The sequence below is a fragment of the Falco rusticolus genome, chromosome 3, assembly GCF_015220075.1.
Source record: "Falco rusticolus isolate bFalRus1 chromosome 3, bFalRus1.pri, whole genome shotgun sequence".
NCBI lineage: Eukaryota > Metazoa > Chordata > Aves > Falconiformes > Falconidae > Falco > Falco rusticolus.
Window position 1 is genome coordinate 84794950 of NC_051189.1, and position 9748 is coordinate 84804697.

The 9748-nt window shown below is 46.2% G+C and overlaps 1 protein-coding gene and 1 long non-coding RNA gene across 2 annotated transcripts; both read left to right on the top strand.

The window, feature by feature from the left end:
• The first annotated feature begins 486 nt into the window (after positions 1-486).
• On the top strand, positions 487-2311 carry ARC (activity regulated cytoskeleton associated protein). The gene has a single exon (XM_037381012.1). The coding sequence runs from the start codon at positions 998-1000 to the stop codon at positions 2210-2212; it is 1215 nt and encodes a 404-aa protein (XP_037236909.1). The 5' UTR covers positions 487-997; the 3' UTR covers positions 2213-2311.
• A 2060-nt stretch (positions 2312-4371) lies between these two features.
• LOC119145027 lies at positions 4372-6697 on the top strand. Its single transcript, XR_005103276.1, has 2 exons — positions 4372-4512; positions 4919-6697. It is a non-coding gene; the product is annotated as an uncharacterized LOC119145027 (long non-coding RNA).
• The last annotated feature ends 3051 nt before the right edge of the window (positions 6698-9748 follow it).

The following is a 9748-nucleotide window of genomic DNA, read 5'->3' on the forward strand; positions in this document are numbered from 1 at the left end:
ATTTACATTAGGAGTGAGCTCACTCTGTGTGTGTGTGTGTGTGTACACATACACATGTGAGGGTGTGCGGGGGCCCGTGGGCGTCTGTCTTGGTGTGACACACTGAATTCCTCCTCTTCTCCCCCTCCGCGAGTCCTGCCAGGGGCAGCATGCTAATGATGACCTTGCTGAGTAAATACTTGTGGAATGAATAAGTGTTTTTCCTGCAATCTGAAAGGCGGAAGGTGCGATTACTCATCCATCTATCCAACTGTCTCCAGCACCTTTCAAGTGCTTCTCGCGTCGAGTCTGGGGGCGTGCGTGAGGGGGTGGGAAGCGAGGGAAGGCTGCCAAGATCTGGGTTGCCACAGACACCAGCCTTGCTTTTCCTCCAATGAACGCTGCGCCGAGCGTGCGAGAGGAGGCAGGGCACCACCCACGTGTTGAGCTGTGTGGGGTATAAGTAGACGGAGGAGCCTGGTCTAGTGGCAGATCAGACAGGGAAGAGAAGCAGCTCTTGCATCTCTAGTGAAAGCATTTTTGACTCGCCAAGTTTACCCGAGGAGAAATCAGCAGGATTTTTGCAGCAGCCTCCAGCTTCTCTGTGCATATCTGTGTGTTTTTCTCCAGCGGGGACTCTCTGCCGTTCAAGACTCTCAGCTCCGGATGAGCAGGTAGCGGGCACGCGTGTGGGGCTGGATGTCTTAGCCAACTCCTGTCCTTGTTCCTGGAGGATCCTGGCTCTCTCTGGGACACCCTGAGCACGTGAGACCGGCGTTTCCAGCTAGGCACTGGGAAAAATTTGCCTACAACTCTCTCTGGGATCCACGGGGACCAAACGTCTTGCTCTGCGGTGATATCTGATTTGGTTGTGTTTGTGTGAAAAAGTCCTTTGAGGGGGGTTTAGGAGTCTCTGTGTGTCTTTCAGAAAGTGTTGTGGTGGGTTTTTTGGGAGCCAGGTCTAGTGCCAGGGTTTACAACAGTCTTTTCCGTGTTTGAAACTCGCACAGTCAGAGCCATGCAGTTGGATAATGTCACCAGTGCAGGCATCCACTCTTTCCAGGGGCACCGTGGAGTTGCCAACAAGCCCAATGTGATCCTGCAGATAGGGAAATGCAGGGCAGAAATGTTGGAGCATGTCAGGAGGACCCACCGGCACCTCCTGTCTGAGGTCTCCAAGCAGGTGGAGCGCGAGCTGAAAGGCTTGCAGAAATCAGTGGGGAAGTTAGAGAATAACTTGGAGGACCATGTCCCAACTGATAACCAAAGATGGAAAAAGTCCATCAAGGCCTGCCTGGCCAGATGCCAGGAAACCATTGCCCATCTAGAGAGATGGGTCAAGCGAGAGATGAATGTCTGGAAGGAAGTCTTTTTCCGTCTAGAGAAGTGGGCAGACCGTCTGGAGTCCATGGGAGGCAAATATTGCCCTGGGGACCATGGCAAGCAGACTGTGTCCGTTGGGGTGGGAGGCCCAGAGATACGGCCAGGTGAGGGGGAGATTTATGACTATGCCCTTGATATGAGCCAAATGTATGCACTGACCCCTCCTCCTGGGGAGGTGCCCAGCATCCCCCAGGCCCATGACTCCTACCAGTGGGTCTCTGTGTCGGAGGATGCTCCAGCCTCCCCAGTGGAGACTCAGGTCTTTGAGGATCCCCGGGAGTTCTTGAGCCACTTGGAGGAATACTTAAAGCAGGTGGGTGGAACAGAGGAGTACTGGCTGTCTCAAATCCAAAACCACATGAATGGCCCAGCTAAAAAGTGGTGGGAATACAAGCAGGACTCTGTCAAGAACTGGGTTGAGTTCAAGAAGGAGTTCCTGCAATACAGTGAGGGGACTCTGACTAGGGATGCTATCAAAAGGGAGCTGGATTTGCCCCAGAAAGAGGGGGAGCCCCTGGACCAGTTCCTTTGGCGCAAGAGAGACTTGTACCAGACCCTCTATGTTGATGCAGATGAGGAGGAAATTATCCAGTATGTGGTAGGCACCCTCCAGCCCAAACTGAAGCGCTTCTTGAGTTACCCCTTGCCCAAGACCTTAGAGCAGCTGATCCAAAGAGGGAAGGAAGTCCAAGGCAACATGGACCACTCTGAGGAGCCTAGCCCACAGAGGACCCCTGAAATTCAGTCAGGAGATTCTGTGGACAGCGTGCCTCCCTCAACCACTGCCAGTCCTGTGCCGAGCAATGGGACTCAACCGGAGCCCCCTAGCCCACCAGCTACTGTCATATGAGCTAGTCCAAGGGATGCAGCGGTCTGGGTTACATGAAAGGGAGAAGGGGGCATATTTAGGAAGCTTCTCCTTGGAGAGAGGTTCTGGCTAGAGACGAGACATGAGGTGTCCTCAGTCCAACAGCCCATAGCAGAGGAATTAACTTTGCTTGTGGGGGGAGGGAGGCGATGGGGGAGAGGCACCTTAGGATGTGGTTGCCCACCTCACCTGAGCCATGCAATATGGGGGTGCTGGAGATACTGCTTGCACCACTCTGGGGAACAGACAATTTTATGAGATCCCTGAGAAGAAACTAGAGACAATTCCCAACTTCAGAGGCAGCCGCGTAACACTGGCAGCTTTCAAGGACTTCATACAAGTGCAGCAATTGGCTGAGGGTTCCTACCCATCTGGATCTCTCCTTCTCCTTCCCTCCTCCCTCTTCTAAAGAGGTGTCCCTGTCTTGAGGAGACATCTTTCTTTTGACCCTTGCCCATTTATGATTTACCACTGGACTTCTGTTAACCTGGCAATCTCCTGTTCTTACTTGCTCCAAAGGATTTTTTTTTTTTTAAATGAGAAGAAATCCTATACTTCAGGAACTGAAATCTTTAAGAATGTGAATTATTTTTAGTGTTTTTCATTTCATTGCACCTATTACCTGCTTTAATGTTTTTCCTCTCAAGAGGCTCTTACCAGTTTACTTGTCTTAGGTTTTGCTCACTCCAATCAAGGCCACTGCAGTGCAGAGACAAATTTTGCCCTTTCTCTGCACATTATACTGTGCATTCAGCAGGAAACAGAGTTTCAAATTAAGTTCTGAGCTCATTTATTGAAGAAGCAGTCTGCTTCCTCTCACAGAATAGGGGGTGTCAATGTGGAGAGAGGAGGCACCAGAGCTGTTTTGAGAGGGTGTGGGGGGGTTAAGGGAAGTAAATCCTTATACTTTGAATGAAACAAACAAACACATCCTAAATCCAGAGCAAAATATCCCCAGAGCAGCAAATCGAGTCCATGCTGATGTGTGGAGACAAAAGAAGCTTTTGCCGTGTAAAAGCAAAAAGAAGTGAATAGGAGAGCTGTGTGTCCCAGCACAGTTTCAGCCTGTGCATCACAACAAAGAGTTTCTGCTCACACAGACTCAAAATGCTCTTGGGAAGCCTGGCACTCCTGTCCTGGAGCACCTGAGGACAGAGCATTTTCTGTTCACAAAGAACTTTCTACAATATCTTGCCATGGATGGAGACAGACTTGGACTCTGTGACATCTTCCATGTTGAGACACGCTCAGCATCCACCTTGCTTTGGCTAATGTCTCATGATAGGACTTTGAGATGAAACTGCTATAAGTCATGTTCAAGAATTTTGGATCTTCAAAGCTTCTTGTGGCTGGACACATCTTGAGCATCATCTGCATTCACCACCAGACCAAATAAACAACACCTCTGCAAGAGATGCAGCAGAGATTCAGAAACAGGAGTGCCCCTGGGATGCTCTTGGCTCCACAGCAGCAGTAACATGTGGCACTGGTGACTTTGAAGGCCTTCGGTGTGCCTCCTTCCAAGAGGCTGAAGGTAAGGCAACTTTCTGACATTGTCTTTTCTGCACTCCTCAAACGTAAATTAGCCATAGCCCATCCAGTAGGAATCTTGCACTGAGATAGGAAAAAAAAAATAAATCTGAAATGGGATATGAAGCATTGTAAGTGACAAATTAGGGTTTGAAGAAAGCTTAAGAGAGAGCCACTGAAAGGGAACTAAAGCACGGTGAGTGGGAAAAGTTTCCGAACAGGACAGTATCTTGCACTTTCTGATTAATAGGGGGAGGAAATGGGAAGCTTCTTCACTAGTCTAGCCCAAGGACCTGCCCCATGAAGTTCTGGGCTTGAGTCCCTATCTGTGACAACACACCACAGGTCCACACACAGCCCAAAGGAGGTGCATGCCTGTGCTGCTCCCTTGCTAGAAGTGCGTTGGTCTCAGGAACAGTGGGGGCTCTCCTCTCACTTGTTCAGAGCGAGTTAGTTTGACAGCAGCTCTATCTGCAGAGAAGGGAGCATTTCTAATGACCTGGGATGAGTGATAGGGAAGTGGGTGTCATTGCTGAGGATGAGCTGGCCATGCACTACAAGCATTATTTTCTCTTGGTTACAGTGACTCACTCAGATCCTCCTCTGAGAAGAAATCACTTCACAGTGCTCTGGATTTGGAAGGAAAGCCAAAGAGAAAAAGCTTCAGCACCAAGTATTCAACATCAGACCTGCTGTCAGGATCCCTAGCCACCAACTGCCGGATCCACTGTCTGAAGGAAAGACTGACACAGGTAATTACCTCTCATCTTACCTTTTGGGGCCCTTTGTTAGCCTCCCTAGTGCCCTGACCTGAGATAGTGAACAGCCTGGGTGCAAATATCTGTGCTGGTCTTGAGACCTCAGCCCCAATACTTGCAAGAGACTGGCACCACCAGGTAGGTGGGATTTCTGCTTCTTGATGTAGGAACCCAAACACCAGCCCCAGTAATTAATGCTCTGAGGGCAGTGCACATCATGCCTTTCTTTCTGATGGACCTTTGGCAAATGCTTAGACACCAATACCTACCAGCATCTCCAGGCTGCAGAAACCTAGTGAGCACAGTTGAATTTAACCCAGTCTCCTGAGAAAACCCCTGTACTCTAACCTTTAGATATCTAACCAGAGCTGCTGCATTTTTTATATTTATTTATTTACAGAGATCCCTGCTGCTGTTTCTGAGTTTCCTTCTCTGTGTCCAAGAGTACTGCTTTCCCAGGGGAGAAGTGAGTGCTGCAGGAAGACAGAGGGCAAATCACACACCAAAGACCCTCCCATGCAGTGCAATGCCGTGTTCCAGATGCTGACAGCCAGAATGAAAGACAGAAGCCAATTCCAACAGGACAAAGAAAAGTCTGAGCTGGTCCAGGTACTCCAACAACAGAAGAATGTGCTGAGAATGGAAAGAGAAACCAAAGGGCAGAACAGAAGAATCAAGTCTGGGCTTTGGGGACAGCAAGAATGCTGGGCTTGTATTGACTGTCTGTTGAGATCATTCTATACCTCTGCAGTTTGAGGCCACTGGGACTCACCTAATGAAATCTTCACTAGATTATCACTTTAAAAACTTTTCTGATTAACTTTGTCAAATGACTGACCCTACCTAGGCTACGAACCCTCCATGCTGTTAATGCTGTGACTCTGTTTTTCCTGAGTTGAGGGTAGCTTCATTTCATGCGGGTATCAGTTTCAAACCTCAAAGGGCTCTGTAGGTTCGGAGAAGCATCCTGTGGCCCAGATGCTTGTCTGAACTGCTTGAGCCTGCACAACTGGGCCAACTGTCTTGCCAGAAAGGAAAGTCTTGTGAGCCAGCAGGCGCTTCCTGGATCTGCATGGGCCAGAGTTACTGCAAGAACTGGGGTTCTTGTGCTGGCTTTGGCATGACTGTTTCCATCCAGACCCAGAGTGTGCCAAAGATTCGCAAAAGACAAGAGCCTGAGTGAGTTGAACAAGACAGTTTTGGTTCACATCTCAACTGAAGAGGTCCAGATGGTTCCTCTCTGTTCCAGAGCCAACTGCCCCGGGTATGCTTGTGTGCGTGTCAGTGCGGGTGTGTGCAGGTGTATGTGTGTTGAGCAATCAAATCCACCTAACTAAATTCTGTGGTGTTTTGTTGTATTTGAACTAATCCAATGAGACCTAACGTGCATTCCGACAATGCTCAGCAGAAATGTCCAGGACTGGAAAATTATATAAAACCACTTAAAGGCAGACTTCACAGGTATCATCTCAAGGTCAAAATTATGTTTGATTCTGAGGTGCTTAATTTCCACAGTACCTTTCAAGGGGCTTGACTGCCTCAATAGGCATTTTATTTTTCCATAGACTTTACTGCCTTTTTAATGAATTAGTTTGTTTGTGCTATTGGTCATTTGGTCCTGAGGTTTATACACTTTCGGCTGACTTTTTGGAGTGTGCAGAACTGAATTTCCTGGACTGATTTTATTTTAACGACTGCTCCTAGCAGATTGGAGCTTTACTTGTAGCACCCTGGTTTATATTACCAGCCTCTCCAGGAAGGACTGGTAGTTTATTTTCCTGGGGCAGAGTCACATGGATGAAGAAGTGTGTATGTTTTGTGTCTGTGAGATTTTAGCAGATTTCATCCCTTAAAAAATTTTACATTTAACTCCGAAAAAACTACTTTAGAGTTTTTATTTTTACTAGAGATATTATTAATTAAAAAAAACTTGTTTAAAAGCAAACGCATTGAATCGCTACAGGTTATAGAGGCTAAAGCCAAAAGGTCTTTGTAAGCCGACATCACTTGCCCTAGATCTGACTGTATCAGGCAGTTTATTCCTCATGTGTCATGTTGGAGTTACAAGATCACACCAAGCCACTAGAACCTGCCAATAGAATAGTGCTACTCTCTATTTGCTATTGTAGCAAAGCCTTTTGTAGATTTATACAATAAAACTTTGAAATATCTGCTTCAACTGTTTTGTGCCTTGCTTTCTTGTCTTTCTTCATTGGTTCATGGGAGGCTCAAGTGTCTATTGCTCTCTGAAGATTTGGTCTTGTCAGCTGTTTGGGCTCACTTGACTCACAAAATCTTCCTTCTTGGCAAAATCAGATGATTGACATAAAAGTGAAATGTACTGGGCCTTTGAAGAAGAGGGGTTGGATGTAGAAAATATGGAGGTATTTTAAGAGGGTTGTTTGACATCTCAGATTGAGTTAAATGCAGCCCATGAGGCTGGGAGAAACGGTCCCTTGTAGGACTGTGGATTGTGCAGGGCTCTTGTTGGGTACAGCTAAGAGAAAGGCTATTGAAACAGAGGACAATCACATTCCCATCCATGCTTGAGGTGTAATATGCATGGAAGAACTGAGGCAAGTCAGGACAAGGTGAAGAATTGCTAAGCCTGAATCAGCTCTACCTGATACTCAAAAAGAGTTCAGCATTCAGAAGTAACAGCACTCAGCAGCACGGAGACCCAGGAGCTACTACCAGGTTGGTGCTTTGCAACCTGGTGTAGTCTCGTACAGCAAGGTTAATCTCCATTCCTCGGGTTCGTTACCTATAAAACACCCCTGGGTCATTGGGACTGGAGGAAGGCAACATAGCAGGGGATGTAGCTCAGTGTTTTAAATTGAAATGAGTGTTTTTATGGTGGGCTGGGCTCAAAGTTCTGGCCCCAAAGACCTTCAATCCATGGGGATAGAGGACTCTGCTTTGCCTCTGCAAAGCTTTCTCTTCTGAGAAGGTTTTGCACTCAGGTGTATTTAGCCCCCCTTCCCTGCTTCGTGTCTGGTCTCTTGCCAACAAAGACGGTGTTAGGACTGGCAGTCCAAAGTGTGGTGCAGGTGGTAATATGCACTTGGGTAGGCCAGCTGGAGAAACAAACGTGCTCATTCCTTTCACAGCAGGCACTAAATGTGCATTGACCTTTTGAGCTCAGGTTGGAAAGGCAGAACAGTCTGATGGCCAAAAATGCCTAAAGGACAGCTGCTAACCTTTGTGTCTTCAGCTCTTTACAGCTTATTCAACTACAAGCCCTTATCCAGACTGAAAAAGAAACTTTGAAGATACAATTTGGATCCACAGCTGAACTCTGCTTTTGTGTCCTTAACTACTGTCATCAGTAAAGAGGTGAAAAACAGGCATTGGGTGACAGACCAGAAACAAGGGTGCAGCCAGATCATCCCATCCCTGGACAGTACAGGCAAGACTGGTCAGGAGAGCAGGGTTAGACTTTGAGTGTTCTATGGACATGGCGAAAGGGCTGGGTCTTCTACAAGGACCAACCCGATGTCTTGCAAATCAAAAAGCAAGAGCTGCTCAGCTGAGGTGCTGAGCTCTTCCAGTAGAGGGGGGCAGAACTCCACTGTATACTGTGGGAATTAAACTTAAAAAAATGCTATAGAGACATACGTTCTCATCATCATCCATCCCTACATGGTCCACTCCCACAGCTTCAGTGATACAAGATCAATGGTTGCTTCAGTTGAGGAGATCTGAGGGCAAGGAGACAAGGGACAATGAGAGTTCAGTATGGAGAGGTGAGGAGGACTGATGGCCAAGTTATGGTGGAGAAAGATGGACAAGATGGGGATGACCTGTTGAGGGAGATGGGGAAAGATAGATGAGGCTTGTAAACACCAGTCTGTGATGGATAAACTGGGAAAGTTTCCAATTTTGTTCCAGAGCCTTCCAAATCTGAATCTAATAATTCTTATTTACTTTCTTTCTGACAGTTCCAAATGCAAATCTCTAGAAAGTCACAAGGCCTACACCTTCACTTAATTAAGAAATGCCTTATTACTGCTCTTGGCTTTATCAGTACAGAGTCACCTGGGATAGACATAGCACAGTGATGGATTAACAGGCTAATACTAATTGAAACCCCCTCCAAAATCAAAGCAGGAGCCATCCCTGTGTTTTCTGGGGCGTGATCTAAAATGCAGAGCTATTCATAAATGTGAATGGTGGAAAAGGCATATGGGGTCAAGAACTTACAGAATTGAGAAAAAAAACCCCACTAATTCACACTTATTTGATAATTTTTTCCTCCCCTTCTCTCTTTATCATGGCTATACTGATGAGCTCCTTAATTTGCTTATTCAGGACAGCTTAAAGAAAGTGCTAAGGTGGACCTTCTCAGAGTATTGCATTTTTATATGAAATATTTATTGTCTCTCTTTTTCCCTCTTCCTTTTATCTCTTTTTTTTTACAAAGTGATTGTACCGGTCAGTCATGTAAATCATATTTATTGACTTTTCAGGCAGGCTGTGTTTGTGCATAGCCTAACTGCTCCCCTGGAGCCACTTTTTCCAGCAAAGCAATGTGTAATTAGGGAGGCTGTGGAACTTTCATTATTGACACAATCGGCTATAATGGCTCCACTTATCACGTCAATATGATGCTCTGGTGAGCTCTGGGTGCTCACTTTGATCATGGAGCAGGATGCTATCTTAGACCTATTCCTACAGATACTAATTTGTACCAAGTCCGAATTGCAGGCAGGTGACATGCCTTTTACAGCTAATATCTAACCATTAAAAATTGAAAGGAGAATTGCTATGTGCAAAACTGGGCTTAAATCGCAAACAGGTTTAGGTGAAAAAAAATGGTAGTTGATTATTGTCAAAGGGGCAAACATCTTCATAACTTTTTAAGCTACATTTAGGAATTGTTATGATCCTGTTTCTGAAAGTTAAAATGATCATGCAGTGGCAGCATGTGTTTCAGTCTTTCCCCCCTGCACATTTGTTAACTTTCAACCTATTAACTTGTATCATGCAAAACCAGAGACTCCCAAAGTCACTAGAAGCCTACATGTTTCTGATGTGGAGATGCTGAATAGAGGACAGTTCCATTGCTCCCACATAGGCACAGACTGAATGTGCTCAGCCAAAAGAATTGAAACACATGCCATAAGTCACTAGAAAATCAGATTTTATGTAATCCTGAAGCTTACAGAACCACTTGCTGGCACGAACTATTTCTTTTTTTCTAAAGGAACAGAATCTTGACATTTTCAAG